Genomic DNA, 17,221 nt, shown 5'->3' on the forward strand with positions numbered 1-17,221 from the left:
ATCTCGAGCCAGTTCTGACTAATAATCGTTGGTATTACTGTATTTCCCATCGTTGCTATCGTGCTTCACTGCGAATATTATACTCGTACTTTAGAGATAAGCCACTCCATTTTCCACCTATACTTACACCATGAGGACGTCACACTGAGCGAATCTGTGGGACTCAGTCTTACATCTAAGTTTATCCATATCCCTTCCTCCACCATCCTAAGACCGGAATAATTTTTACAGATATGTAGAATGGATAAAACAAGGTCTTCAAATCTTAATGGCAAAAATACCAATTTATCTCTTAAGGATCTACCCGCCTCTTGTTTGTAAAAATACAGGATATTCTTAGTCTGTACTTCAACTATTTTTGACGTGTATCAGGTCATGGATTCTTCAAAATAACGTTTAGATCCGCATGTTCAACACCATCTCTAAGACCAAGTCGTTTGAACCTTTGCCTCACAATGGACGATGGGTCCTTCTCTTCACGACCAACACTAATACTGCAAGCTTGACCAATCATTTTGTTTGGAATGACTTATAAAGCAGGGATTGGAGGACCGAGATATTTACTTTTGAAATTTCTTCCTGAGATCATCCGCTTTGTTCCATGGGATAGAAAGAAGTTATTCAACATGGGGCTCCCGTTTGATAAATGTTGACCTACAGAAGTCATGACTGCATTTCAAATAAGTAATTATTGATTCATTGTAGATTAAATACTTTTGAGCCTGAATAAAGGAATTACTGGATATACTTTATTACAAAACATTATTATTTTATATTTATATGGTTAAAGCTATGTATGAATTGTCACTAAACATTTACAAATTTGCAAACATACAATAATATTCATAGTGCATATTAGTAATAAGATATTTCATGTGTTTTGACATCTATATTTAAAATGCACAAAACCTGAGTTTTATCAGGTTTAATTACTTAAAAGTAATAATAAAATGTATACGAAATTGTTTTAACCAAAAATATGACTAAAATAAGTTAATTTATATTATTGTTAAAATATAATAATATAAAATGCAATGGTTTAACTTTAAAGGCAACTTTACATAATTTTTCCAACTCATCCTTTAAAAGTGATAAAATGAAAATGGCTTGGGCACAATACTATATAATATAATATCATACCTTCGATCCTCTTTTTTTCTTAATTCTGTATAATCTGTATATAGATATACATTATAACTACATATTATACATTCATTGCCAAAAAGATTATTCCCAACTTTAACGGATAAAATGTTGAATCTAAACTTCATTTTTTTGTCCTTTTTTTGTAAATTAATTGTAAAAAAAAAGTTAAGAAATCATATAATTTTCTTCATCAAAAAGTTTTTTATTCCAGATATTTGTACAAAAAACTCATTGACAACATACTTTCATATTTTATTTATTCATGAGTATTTTGATTGAAGAATGTAATAAATATTAGCATACTAATTGCAAATACATATGTTTAAAAGTTATTCATTAGAAAGCCACTTGATTAATTACGTATTCTTAATTTCTCTTTGGAAGAACAATATGTAGAGGCAACTACTGTTTTCATGTATGAAGGTATCTATTATTTGAAACTTATACATTCACATAAAAAAAATGGAAAAACAAAGTTTTTGAACATTTCATGTTATTTATTTTAGAGTCAACTTTGTTTATACACGTAAGTTTGAAGGAAGGAATATTTTTTCTTTCTCATAGGTACAGGAATGTACTATGTATTTATTTATGCACTGTTTTTTTTTTTTTTTTTTTACTGGGCTCTTAGGAAATGAGGCATTAAATTATGGATACGAAATCTGAAAATGTTATTTTTTTGTACACTTACTTTATGAAAATTTCTTTCATATATATACGAGGTTTGATCAAAAAATTGTCCTTATTATCTCATTCCCAACTCAATTATGATCGATTATCAAAATTATGTTTTTATTATGAGGGTTTGTCTCGCCACACACACATCCTAGATCATAGCGGAGTGGAAATCTGGCATAATATCCATAAGTCTTGTACAATATGAATACCCCATCATGTCTCATGATATTATAACTGATAACGGAAAATTATATGATTAGTATTACTTCCATTCCAACTGATGTCGCAGGGGGTATCAACAGGAAATAGGCTGGAGTGGTAGTAATTCCTCCCTCCCCCCCAATATCCAAATTTCTGAAAAATGTAATTCTTCTAATTTTTTCCCCAAAAAATGTAATTCTTGAAATTTTTTTCCAAAAATTTAATTTTTTGCTAATAGCTACCGATTTTGAAATTTTTGTATCATGTGTTTTTTGAACTTTTTGAAAAAAAAAATCAATTTTTTCTGAAGAACTGCCGATTTTTGGAAAAAAATTCATTTTTGTCAATAACTGTGGATTTAAAAAAAAAAAATACCTAAAATTTAATATTTAAAACAAAAATTCAAGTTTTGTTATTTAAAAATTTCATTTTTTGTCAATAATTTCGAATGATTGTTTGAATTTTTTCCCCCTAAAAAGGTAATATTTGAAATTATTTTTTAAGAAAAAAAATCTTTCAATTTTTTTTGCCAAACACCAAGCTAACCCCGCCCCCCCAGAAAAAAAAAAAAAAAAATATATATATATATCATCCTGTGGACGCCTTTGTTCGAGTTATTTGTGCTTTTCTTTTATCTTAATATATATTATATTGGTAAAAGGTGTAATATCAGTTTAAAAGGATTTTGTCATTTTTTTCACTTAATAATTTTTCCTTGTTTTTCCTTTTATTTGTTTTCCATTGACATTTTTCCTAAAATCTTTCATCCACCATGTTTTACGTTTACTACAGTAATCCTTAGATTTTATTCATAATTTTTCCTTCAAAAAAGATCATGTGTGACTTTTTCCTACTAATCCTGACTCGATCACTTTTCTGGAATGTGTACTATTTAGCCTTATAATTTGTTAATAACTCAGAAAGTAAAACTATGACAAGTACAAGGATGTTTTCCACAAATGAAAAATCTTTGTGAAGATGTTCTCTGGCAAATTCCCAACATTTTGACGATGTTCTTTTCTTGTAAAAATATATCTTTAAATATATTTTTATAGGACGTTTACAATGGAGTCCAGAGCGATTCAACACTCTACTTACCAAATTTTTGATAATGTCCTTCTTTGTCACTCTTGGGTTGATGGTGACCTTTCTACTTATAGTTTTTTCCATTTTGAATCCTTAGAAGAATTGTTACTCTTAAAAATGTGCTTTATTTGAAAACTATTGTTTGCATTGTGTGTTTGAACAACAAAAGTCGCTTAGTGTTCTATCCTAAGTGACGGTCCATTCTTGTAAAGCTTCAAAACGTTCTCCCTGACTTCAATAGAGTGGCATGAGATGGTGGAATGATGTTAAATTCCGGTATTAATGTTGAAAATTAGGGTATTTCATAGAGTGGGAGGGGGAGACCAAAATGCTCTAAAATAGGGAATTTAATGAGGTGATTGTGTTATATGAAGAACTATCTAACTGTTTTTAGAAACTTCTAGTTACTCACCTATCACTTAACACCGATTGTATTACTTAACTTTTCCTCTAAAAAGTTCAAAATCAATTACAGGTTGGCCAATTCTCCCCAACTGTTGAACCATTATTGATTAAACTGTAGGTCGTCATTCACTTAACTTTGAGTTAAATCAACATTCAAGAATTGCCTACAATCCAGGTGTTCCAGAACCATGTCAACTCCTGGATTGACAACAATTATCCAAATGCTGCTCCTTGTCAGACCTACAAAAAATCTTCTGCTCTGAACTAGAAAATTTTTTTGGCTAAGGAAGATTTGAATCCCTCATCAACAGACCTAAATCCTTTGGATTTTTATTTTAGGGACGTCTTCGAGAAGAAGGCATGCCACTCTCGCCATTCAAGTGCCAATGCTCTCAAGGACTTGTTATTACTTGAATGAACCGAAATGTACCTGGAAGAACTCCGTCGGATGTGTCAAAACTTTGCCTTGTCTCAAAAAATGCATGGTAGCTGAAGGCCCAAATTTTGGGTTTTAATTTAATTATGTATAAACTTCAAACTTTATTTTTAAATTTAATAAATATTTATATACCTATTTAATCAGTGTAAGTTGACTTTATAATTCAATACATCGTACAAATTAAAAACCATAAGATAAATATCTTGGCACATACACGATTGAATATTTAATAAAATATGGCAAGAAATCATAAAGTTTGATGCAGTTGTACGTACGTAATTAAGACACAAAAATACAAAAGACAGAATAAATTAATTATCCTGTAAATATTCTCAATTTTATCAAGTGTCCAGATAATGTCCGATAGTTCCAAATATTTCTTTTAAAATGAAAGCACCAGTCACAGTTATGAAGAAAGAGACCGAACATGAGAAAGGTTCTGTTTGACTTCTGGAACATTAGTGCATATCCTGCAATCTCTACTGTTGTACAATGAAAGAAATCATGACTATCTACAATATGTGAATGACCATTTTGACACTTCAAAGAGTGTATTTTCTTAGAAAAGTATAAGTGAAATAAAACTTTGTTTTCAAATCTCAAACTGAACTAACTTCAAACTTGAAGGCCCGTCATGTCTTAGTTGAACCGATTTACGGGTTTGTGTAACATTCAGGACTAATCTGTTTGAATGAACTATGAGAATTGTATTTAGGGGTCGTTTATATATTATGTAATGTTTGAGAATGGCAAATTCTACCATTTATGTGACAAGTTGCTACATAAGTTGTGAGTGAGTTGAAGTAAGCTTAATATGGGATGGAAATTCGGTGCCATGACTTTAAAACGGTTATATTGCTCCAGTAGACCTTGGGTTGGGTCAAAATGGGTCAAATCTAGTTTTTTTTATTAGTCTCTTAAAAGTGTTCGATATACAATGTTTAATGTTTATTAGTTAAATTTATTATCAACTAAAGAGATTACCCATTATTCCTCAAACTTATTTTGCATCCACAACTAACATACAGACAAACCTTCTTTATTGATATAGTTATACTCGAGGTTTAATTTAAGCATGGATTTCAAAATTATAATTATTTTTAAGAAAATTAAAAAAATATTTGATGTATTATTCAAATAATAATTAAAAATTATAAACACAGATACTTAAGTACTTTGTTTTTATCAATACTATCAACTCAGCATCCAATATTAACCATGTGATATGTACATGTATATTTTTCAAAAATATGACGCACTCAGCTCAACACACTAGTTGCGTCATTGTTGTTTCATGGATCAAGTAGTTATGAAGTTCTAAGACATAAAGCGTAAACTCAAAAATGAGTCATTTATATGATTATTAATTGATTTATAACTTTAAAGTATGTAAAAACAACAATTATTGAAAATTTCTTCTAATTCGGATTTGGGAAAAAAGTTTTTTGAAATTTGAAAGTTTTCTCTAATTTATTTGTTAAAATGTAGAAGGTTTATTTTATTTAGTCAAACATTTATTTTTTAACTGACACGTTTTAATGCTTTCTCCAGGACGTCAACGAATGTATTTCTTTCATTAATTTTAATTTTCTGTAAATAGCTATGGATTTTTGAAATTTTATTCAGTAAAATTTAGTATTTGAATTTTTTTTCCAAAAAATTTTAGATTTTTCTAAACAAAGTCTGGACTTTTGAAATTTTAGTAGGAAAAATTTAATATTTGAAATTAAATTTTAGAATTTTTTTTCAAAAAATTTCAGTTTTGTATGAACAGCTTTGGATTTTTGTAATTTTTTCCAAAAATTTAATTTTTTGAGAATAGCTAAGGATTTTTGAATTTTTTTTTCCAAAAATTATTATTTTTTGTGAATACCTTCAGACTTTTGTAATTTTTCGGAGGAAAATTTTATATTTGAAATTTATTTCCAAAAAAATTTATATTTGAAATTGTAACTTTTAGATTTTTAAGCCTGTGGACTACTCCTGATATACATCCTAATATTTCATAGACATATTTGACTCAGTTATAGACTTATTATTCAAATTTCTTGGATGATTTAATATATGCAAGAATTTTAACTATAGTTTAGAACTTTTACTTTATTTAAGAGACTTTATTGGTCCCGATATGGTTTTTGAATTAATAGGTGAAGTAAAACGTTCTGAGCGTTTTTTCGCGTCATTTTGAGAATTTTAAATATTTATTTTATAGACATTTTTGACGTCCATATTACTAGAACGGAATCATTGGAACCACCGTTTTACTGTACCATAAACGGTACAAAAAAAATAACCTTGGACGTAGAGATACTGAAGAATGTATAGAATTTTCTCTTTTTTTTTACTTCCATTTCAGAGTGCTGTAACACAAAACTGTAAATGAACTTTTTTTAAGTGTAGGCTTCACCTTTAAGTATTCATCAAGCATTTTTGATGTAATGTATTAATTGTGAGATATAGCTCACTAAAGACATCTAATGAAAATTTAGGCTACTTAAAGGGACATTTGCATTGGCAATAAAAGGTTTATTAGAATATTTTTTAGGTACAAATTGACGATAATTTGTCGAAGAATAGAAATTTATTCACATTCACTTCTGAGAAAAAACATTATAAAAAGATTTCGTGCTGGCGGCTAAATATATAATAGCATATCATAGAAATCTTATCAAAAACAAAAAATAATAATTTCTTGTTCACATTGAAAATTAAAACGGAAAGTACTATCGACTGTAATTACCTTAATTTCAATGGAATCTTTGATAATACTCTGGCCAAATCCTCACATATTTTTCTTTCTTGTTTTTGTTTCAATATGTTTGTTGGAGGAGATAAAGAAAAATGATTCTTACCTTGATTTTTTTCCAAAGAAAATAATTTCTTTGATGTCAAAAATAAGAAATGACAAAAATAGTTGAGAGTTTTAGTTCTTCATTCATTATAAAAGCAAAACAAAAATAAGTAAGTTCCATGATGACAATGATGGCTTCATCAAAGAAAAGTACTCAATATACATGATGCCTAACGTAAATTCTTGAATTTGTATGTATGTGTGGAGAATATATGTACATAGTAAAAAAAGAACTTAAAGGAGGTTTCATCAAAAATCCCTCTTTAAAATAAATTTGACTACATTTACAAAAAGTACTTTAAAAATTAAGTGAAGATTCTTTAAAATCACGCCATTACTCCTAATTCCATGACTTTGCCCATCTACACTTTTTTTAAAGATTTATTTAGATAGTTAAACTTTTTTTAAATGAAAGAGAAAATAGGGGCATCCCCAAATGGTGGGCTGGAGGGGTTGTAGCCATTTTTTGATGTTTTCTGTACATTTAAAGTGAATATATAATCAAACCTGCACCCCTTTATGACATTCTTGAAAATGCAATATATAATTCACTAATCGAAAATACTAATTTTGGTAAATATGCAGCATTTTGCTCAAATATTTGACCTTGGGATTTATTGATTGTCATTCTGATTTCTAACATAATTGGGAACTGTTTTCTTAGAAGTAAAAATGGAAACTCATCGCCACCAGAAGTAAGGGTGGTTCATGGAGTAAATACAATTATTACCTATATAAGATGTTCCTTATATAATAATTCAACCTCTTAAGTTTTTAGTTAGTTCAGTATGAGATTTTGAAACATTTTTCTAACTTGCATTGATCAAAATCAAATGATAGTCTCAATTAATAGTGGGTAATTGGAATGACCAATGTTGCAATTAAATCAGGCGAACAAATTGTAGCTTGTACAGTTTGTCCATACAAGTTGCAACTTTACAGACATCGGAACTTGTACACAAATTATGGAAGGGGCTCCTTTTATCGCAGTTATTTGAATCAAGATAAATCTGCATTATATAAAATCCGCGTTGTACAGGAACTTTTTTTTTTGTACTAAAGCCCTTTAAATGGGATTAATTATTTTTCAATATCCACTTTTTACCAATTTTCCTTTGTTTTTCTAGTATGGTTAGGAACAGGGCTCGTACTAAAAATCCCTACATTTCCCTACGCATACATTACGTCATAACTGTTTTTGTTTATTAATGACGTTGAAAATAAATTGCTCAAATATTGAAATTACGCCCGCAGAGAAACTACTATATTTTTATTTCCGAATATTTAAATTATTATATTGTTAAATACCATGGAATTCTAAGTGAATGGAAGATCGAAGACTTCTTTTCCGGAAAAAAGAAAAAATACAGTCCTGAATGAGGGTGAGAGCTATATTTTAGTTATGAAACTGATTCCATGAATATCTCCAGATCACTTCATTATTTCCTCCAGGACGAATATTCCAAAAGTTCCTTGCCTAGAGTTATTCTTAGAAAACGATATTTTCACTGCTAATAAAATTATATAAATATATCATGGAAGAGGAAAAGTATCATGAAGAAGTTACTTTTACTAAAATTTCCGTTGTGTTCGTCGTTTCTGGCTATGTAGCCAAATCACCGTTCTCGAGACTAAAATGTAACTTTCGATAAATAAAGTCCGTGGCTTCAAAAAATTTCATTTTCAATTAAAGATACTTTTATTATAAAGAGCTACATTAATTAATTAGAAAGAACGAATCAAGAGGGATGGAGAAGGATTAATTGTTAAGGTGATCTTTGAAAATTAATGTCTCAGGAATCAATAGAACAGAGGATAAATGTCCTGGGAGTAGAATGTTGAGGTAGTTTTTCCAAACTAAGATATAGTTGTCATATAATAACTTTAATTATTATTATTCAAAATAGCAGAGGTAGGAAATAGTTCATACATTGGAAATACAAATAGCTCTGGAGTGACGGATGTATTCATTCTTGAGGCAGGTTAGAAGTCACTTTCACGATCCTTGATGTTAATTTGTATCTTTATAAAAAATTAAAGAAGATGATATCCAAAAATTCAGCCATGATTTCTTCCACCAAACTCTATACATCAAATTTAAGGTAGGAGGAGAGTGTCTAGAATATACAATTGAAAAGTAATTCATTCATTAGAACAATGAGTGGATGTAGATACCTATATTCTAATTTACAGAAGAAAAAATCCATCTAGATCAGGGATAAACTAGAACTACCGAGTAACTCAATTCAACCTCTTTCCTGTAATATGATTTATATTTACATTAAACGTTCCACCATCTAAATGAAATTGATAGCACTAATCATTGTGTTATAGATGACTAATTTATTTTTTATGTTTATTAAGGACAAATCAGGGCTCCTGCAAAAGAGTAGAATACAAAATAGAGGTGAATTTATCATTAATATATTATTCAGGTTTTAAATTGAAGTAGCCTTGAATAGAGGAAGATAACTCTCTGGGTTCCTTATCGGGTCTATTATTCGATTGTTCTTGCTGTAAATCTATATAGAAATTCATCAGTTTAAGAGGATTCCATATATAACCTTGAACGACTAATGTATTTTTGAAGTGATGATCTATGGGAGTTTATGTTCAAATGTATCTCCACAATGAATGATCCGCCCGTTAAAGGAGATGAGAGACAATGAGTAAGACAAAGATCTTGCTTCAAAGGTTCGAGATCCCTGAACATCAAAGCGTATTCTTAGGATATTAAAATGAGAAGATATGGATTCATAGTAACAGTGGGTGGATAAAGATTCATTATACGAATGTTCTGTCGAACAACCCCATATTATTCACCGGTAAACCAAAACTACCGAGCCACTTAATTCTAACTCTTCCCTCTTACAATTATGATACTATTTCTACGAGGTTGCGTGGGGACTCACTTTTGTAGTAACAAAAGAAAAAGTAGGTACAAAATATCCCTACCTAGGGATAAGTGTTGGGAATTATTTTCCTTCAATAATATAACTTATCTCTATGACAGATTAAATTCCCTACGAGTGGCAGCACTGGTTAGGAATTAAGACAATAGAAACATTAAAATATATATATAATTTAAATAATCGGAACTTAACCAACATTTATTCAGCAACCTTTTTAATTGCAAGTTTATATAATAAATAAGTTTACCAAAACTTTTAATTCTAAGCTGGGATATAATATTTAATAAATCCCAGATTTAAGTATCAAATCAAATACTTACAGGAAAGTCCCTTCCCCCTAGTATGAAAGAACTCATCAACGACGACAAACATTCTGTTTAACTCAATATATAGTTTTTAATAATATATTATCATAATATACAAAACCTGCAATATGAGTGAAATATACCGCACTATACAGGAAGTCGGAATAATTTCAAATATTACTTTATGTGAAATCTGCGATGTTTGAAACCATGTTATGCAGAGACCTCCTATAGATAAATGATTAGATCGTCGTTTACATACAATATCTCTCAAGTATTTTATCGTTAATGTGAAAAACATAAGCATTTTCACATTATATAGGTCCACTATACTAGTATTTGTGATTAATCATTTCTAAATCCATGCTAACAATGTAAGTCAAAGTCCTACGATCCATATCTTAATTGCTCTGTACGGAATTGTATATTACATTTTTATTGTATTCTAATTTGATTTGACAAAACATTTAGTATTATATTAGAGCCTATGTTATCATTCGACTTTTTTCCATTCGTGTGAATATGTATACATTATGTGCTGAAAATGTAGTGGATAATTAAGGATGTTTAGAGCATGATAGCAACATAAAATAATATTTTACGTCTACATCGGCACAAAAACCTACTTATACACATGTGCATAGTTAATGGAATGTCGTTCCATATGTGATTTTTAAAAAATAGGGGAAATCATTTGAAAGTATTTCATAATTGTTAGTATTTAACCCTTTTGCATCGATGGGGGAAGTGGGACACTTGTGTATTCAATGATGGAAAGAGTAATAGTAGATCTCTCAAATTTATAGAAAACATTTTATCATAGGGCTTCTTGTCCGTCCTATATAAGTCTTCAATCTATGTATTATATATATATATATATATCATCATTCTGCATATCATATGCTTTTCATGTATCGATATATTAAATTTTGTATTACTTATTTAGTATTTATCTAGTATAAGAAAAAATTGTTCAAATAAAACATATTTGAGTTCATATATGTATGTATACCAGTATGAGCCTGTCCGTTACACGGACGCACAAGGAATGAAAATAAAACGTGTCATGGTATGAAAATAAAACGTGTGATGGGATGTCAATAAACTAACCTATTCCTAAATTACCTAAAGTGAAGATCGTTCAAAATATGCACCAACTACAGAACAACTAGAAATTTAATTTACCTCCAAAAAAATTAGTATCCTGTTGTATATCCAATGTTTGAATAGAATGTACATATCTAGGTCATAGCTACTTCAAAATATTAGTTATACAATGTAACTATTTGGCTTTATTGAACGGATTAAATTATTCTAAGTGTTCATTTGAATTGCAGCAATAAGAGTTTATTTGAATTGCAGCAATCCAAGATGAATCAATCGACCGGTTAATGTAATCTCCCCTTCATATTACTACCTGAAAAATAATTGAACAGATTGAATTCTCATAAGTTTTCATCCAAGACGAACTAACTGGCTAATACAATCTTCCATTCTTTTATTAATGTTCCTTTAATTGGCTAGATGGAGTTGCTTTGATTAAGTATAAGTCAAAATTATTGCATTATAATTACTCCATCTAACCTAGGAATCTTTTTGTGAAATCTTTGTATAGGGCGTCTAGGTGAAATAGATACACAGTGGACCCTTGTAGTCTTCTTTGCTCGAGGCAATGGTCAACATAGACAATGAGTTCCTCATTAATGTCTGCGCTAGCTTCAAGTCGAGGTTAGAGACTATGGCTGAAGCTGATTCGAGTGTTTGACTTCACTATAATGGATTCCGTCATATAAGAGAAACAGTTTTGTAAATTGCTGAATTAATTTAGGAAAATAAATTGCACTATACATTATCCTTCAAATTTCCGGATTTAAAATCCCCACCCTATATATTTTCAACATCGTAGTATTGAAAACTTTTTCATTTCGTTATTTTATAAATTTTATGAAATCTCTCTAAACATACATTTACATAGGTATAGAAACACCAAAAACATTAAATGCTTGTATGAAAAAAAGATTTAAATAAGATTTATTGATATTGATGTAACATAAAAAAATAATGGTGTTAAGGGACTTTGGAAGGAAAAAAGGTTTACTGGTATTAAGATATTTATAGGTACTTTGCATATATAGGTAGTTACATTTAAAAACTTTTCCTGGGTGTTGTGAACCCCCAGTTCTTTAACACGTTTGTATTTGTCATTCCTACGGGTTTTCAGTTAAAGTTATAAATTTATTTTCATTCATCTATATTTAGTTTTTCATGGACTTACACTAATATTCTAGCAGTTATTATCAAATATACCTTAATTTAGCTCTTTTTAACTAAGGTTTTGTGAAATTTTATAATCATGGAATACACTGGAAAGGGATGGAACAGGAAAATAAAAATGCATTAGACGTCATAAAAAACATAGCGACGTGTACTAAATAAATAATTATTTAAAAATTTGCATATTTTGAAAAAAATTAGAGGAATGAGATCAATAATAAAGTGGATCATGATTTGTAACAGATAAACGAATATATATAACTAAAAAAAAAACCAGGGAAATTAATATTAATAGAAACCATTTTAATAAATTATGTTAGACTTATGTTTCATATATGCAGTAATCAATATTTACCATTCAATTTTCATATTTGTTTCTGATCAGTAGAACTGTCTTTCTTATCAAAGATTTTACACGTATTTCTTTGTCTAACACGGTCCAAGACAAAATTTATTATGAATACAGACAACATTCGAAGGTTCTTTGAAAAGTTCATACAAAGTCCGAAAAATGGCGTTACTGGCGCTTATCGAGGTTATGTTGAGTTAGTAGCATCTTTTGGAAGAACCCACACCAACTTCAGCCAGATCTGTCTATTTCTTGCTTTTTGGCATTCGTTTGAATCGAGGAATCGGTCGGAAAGATTATGGCGACTGTCTTTTGGATTGGCAATTAATAATCCTCATCGACTATTTGTAACAGAGTAAAACTATTAAGCTGAATATTATTTATCGTTATAGACCGTTTGAGAGCCCAGCTGCAAGAAAAAAGCCGACAATTGGACCATAAAAAAGTCCTGTTCCATCAATTTATTTTCCAATATAATATGCAAATTTAGTACAGTTTTGTAAATATTCAGATATTACTAAATATCAAATTATTCGTTCCATTTTTTTTTTCTCACTTCACCAGGTCCCAGATTTTTTTCCAGTTTGTATCAAATGCATTTCCAGGGTAAGACACCCCTTTCAATAGCTCAAATAGTTTACCCAGTCCACAATTTAGTCTCTGCTAGATATGTTCAGCCGGAATACCTTTCATTTTTCTTTTTAAAAAAAAAAATAAATTGCCTTCTTCTCTAAATATTCTTGATTGTCATGAGCTATGGGTTTTAAACACGGATCTTTCAAATCAGATAATAATTATTTATAGCCCAGAGTGTAAAAAATAAATATATTTTCCAAAAGAGTCACAATAGGGAATGAGCAAACTGAAAAACCTATATTATTCGTAAGTAAACAAGTGTTTATTAGTGTTGTGTCGATCACGATAAAATTCGGTTCAGTCCTGTCTTAGAACTGTTAATACCTTAATTGTTTTCTAAAAGTGTTGATAGTATATTAAAACAAAGAAAATATATACGATAAGTTTCTAATAGGTGGAATAAAAAGTTCTGAGCGTTTTTTCGCTATATTTTGACAATAAAATTCACATAGTTAAGATTACCCTATTTAGATCAAATATGTGTCATTTTGTTGGATAACTTTTCTCCAATTGAAGGCAATTTTATAATTCTGCGATTTAAAAAGTCTTCGTCCCTATTCATAAAAAAACTTGACCAGCTCATTTTCACAAGCCTTTCTTGAGGCCAGCTTTGTACTATTAAGAAAAATTTGCAAATGCTTAAAAAGGTGATAATTGTTTTGTTGTAAGTTCTGGATTATACAGCCGGTTCAATAAAACTTCCCATCCAAGTTCTTGGAGCTTTTGGTGTGTCCTTAAACAATGTTTGTGCGGCCTGGCCTGATGTTATTTTAATCGAATAAACACCCTTTCCATTAGCCCATTCTGGCCTCTTCTGGTCAATCACCTGCACAAACATTTTTGGCCACTTGCTCCGCCTTTTCACCTTGGTCATGGAGATACTGGAGACTGTATCGATTTTTTTTTCTTTGTTACTTTTATTTTGGATCTCTGTAACACACAACTGGATTCACCAAACACAAAACTGTATTTGAACTTTTTGTATGTATACGCTTAACCTTTGAGAATACTCCAAACTTTTTTGACGCAATGTATTAATCCTGAGATATAACTCACTAAAGACATACCGTGAAAAACGCTGAGAACTTTTTATTTAATCTAATATTAAGAGACATTGCATGAATCTTTCAAAAAATAGTAATTTTTTGCTTATAATTCATTAGAAGGACACATTTTTATTAAAATAATTATATGGTTCATTCCATTAAATATATATGAATAATTAAAAATGAAAACGTTAGGGAGGATCCATTTTACCTTCTTTAAGGACCGACAAGTGGGACTAGATCTTGGTCCTAGATTTAAAAAAAAAAACCGACAACAAACTACTTGCAATTAGTCCCTAGCATTTGGTATTATCTTCTATAGTAATTAAGCAAAGAGCGTTTATCTGTTGGTCTATTTGATTATGTGAAAAGAACTTAATTTAACAAAGAGTGTATTATTACCTATTGTTCATCGTGTCATATTAAAAGAAAAAAGCGAAGGAAAATATGTATAAACCACTGCTCCTTGATGTATATCAAATACATATATGTTGTTTAAATATACAAATGTAATGTAAAAAGAAATAAAATCGTACAGATATTATGGTTAACTCATATTTTATGCAACTCTTTACCATATAGGCCTGTATAAAATATAAGTTGACTCTTCTTCTTTTTTCTCCAACTGTTATCATTATAATTTCAATCTTGAGGAGATAACATCTAAGTATTCAATAATAACTTATGAATGTATTTATGAAAAACGTAGAGTATACTGAGGATTTGATAGAGTTACTATTTATATAATAAATCACAGTTTGTCTTCTCGTCAATGCCTAATAATCAAAGGCAATGTCAGATACTACTGTTAGTAAGACACATGTCTAAGGATCAAATAAATTGACAGCATTTGTATATTGTTTGGGATAGAGGCTTTGCCTAATTCAATAATTTAATTCCCTTAATAATATTTATTTTATTTTATATTTGTTATTGCAAAACATGTTTAGAAATATGTACCTTTGTAGCGTACTGATATCGTAAATAATAATTTTAACTTATATTTCTCTTTATAGGTAAAAATCCAGACGCGTGGCAAACTGTAAGCCTCTCTTCAAGCCCAAAAATCAAACATTTAAATAATTGGATTCATCTTTTAAGCACCGTTTTGCAACTAACTGGAGTTATTTTGATTGAAACTATACAAATGTAATGAATATTAATTCATTACATTTCTGATTTCATACTTTGGTTTCAATGAATTTCAAATAATTAACTCAGTGTTACACTTCATTTTAAAGCATATATATGTATCTACAGACGATAACAGGAAAGTGCATTGCGCTCTTTCCACGGCAGAAGGTCCACGGTGAGAAAAGTTCCCGGGGAAGAAATTTCATCGTGAAATGAACTTATATTTGGAAAATATTTTTTGAAACAAATTAATTGTGATTCATAACAAAAATATGATTAATTAGCATTTATGTTCAGAATCAGCATAATTAGATTATTTACTTAAAATGAATTAAATTATTATTACTCCATTGGTAGAAGGATTGGTGACAAGATTTATGAATATATCCATTCAAATTTCATTTTTAACAACATTTAGTTACAATTTATAAAAGTTAAATATAACATGTGGGGTTTCAACTTATAAGGACTGTTTTATGTACAAAAAGAACAACTTAAGCGCCATCTATATAGTTAAAAGTTGACTGGATATCAAATTTTAAGCATTATGAAAAAGTCCATTTTCTATCGAAAGTTCAAATTACTCTGTGGCATTATTTTTCTGTGATATAAACTTTGCTGCTTTGAGCTTGGATTTCATAATGTTTTTAGTCATAGTTTTCTAGCTCCGCGTATCTGTAAGTAAGTCGTGGCGGACGTAGGACAGTCCCTTTAATAGTTGGTAATCAAAGCAATAGAGAATGGCGTCATCTTGTGACAAAGTAATCAAACTCCCTATATTATACTATTAATTAATATAAAATATAGTTGAATGTTACTCAAATAGAGGGCACTGTGAATTTATATTTTTTTGAAATACCAGTCTGTGGACAATATATATAATTTTTAGTTTTCTCATTTGTTAATCAAATGAATTATTTACACAAAACATTTAATGTCCTGTTTATTCATTGATTTTAATTTCAAACTTTTGGTTTCCCAAATAAGAGTGAATATTATTGGTAGTATTGTTTTTATTAGTATCGGTTATAATTAATTAATTAAATAGTTAAAGAATCACAATAAATGTTTGTTCTTTTCACGGTGAGTTCCCTCAGTGATATTGCGTACGGTGAATTGCCCGTCGGTGAAAAGAGTGTGATGAATTTTCCACTCCCGCCTACATACCTACATATGTAACATACTAGTAAAACAATTTAAAGTTTAAAAATTACATATTAATATATATTTTTGACGCATAAAGTATATTTATTGATTTTTTCTTAATTGAAGATTTTTAGCTTCATATATCCATAATTGATTAATAGTTGTTTATATATCCAATGTTTACTTTAAAATTCATTTTTGATGTACTCAAAACATAAGTTACAAAAATTATATAATTATTATTTTGTTAAATGTAATTTCAATTATTTTCTTTCAAAATAGTGTATGATTTTGGAATAAAAAATTTATTATATACTTTGTATCATTAACATTTTTAATAATGATTTATTTGTAGTCAAAATATTAGGCATCTATCCTTAAAAAAAAGTATATATATTGGAAAAATAAGTATTTGATCCATTGCTGGTTTTATAAGTTTGCCCACTGACAGAGAAAAGAACAGTCTATAATTTTTATAGTAGGTTTATTGTAACATTATGAGACATTAAATAAACAAAACAAAATTGTTTATTTCCTTCGCCCCTCATCTCTTGTCACAGCTGATTGTAGCTGATCTCCTCTAAAAACCAACTTCAAATTGTTAGGTTTAGGA

At 29.3% G+C, this 17,221-nt stretch overlaps 1 protein-coding gene across 2 annotated transcripts in view; it reads left to right on the forward strand.

Annotated features, from left to right (window-relative positions):
* LOC121129488 (lachesin) overlaps positions 1 to 16,921 on the forward strand; it is a 250,939-nt gene extending 234,018 nt beyond the window's left edge. For both annotated transcript variants that reach the window (XM_040725213.2, XM_071893404.1), the window contains one exon: positions 15,345 to 16,921. In XM_040725213.2, coding sequence (XP_040581147.2) covers positions 15,345 to 15,481 — 137 coding nt within the window. In that variant the 3' untranslated portion in view covers positions 15,482 to 16,921. The remainder of the gene's footprint in view (positions 1 to 15,344) is intronic.
* Positions 16,922 to 17,221: the final 300 nt, after the last annotated feature.

The sequence above is a fragment of the Lepeophtheirus salmonis genome, chromosome 14, assembly GCF_016086655.4.
Source record: "Lepeophtheirus salmonis chromosome 14, UVic_Lsal_1.4, whole genome shotgun sequence".
NCBI classification, from domain to species: domain Eukaryota; kingdom Metazoa; phylum Arthropoda; class Copepoda; order Siphonostomatoida; family Caligidae; genus Lepeophtheirus; species Lepeophtheirus salmonis.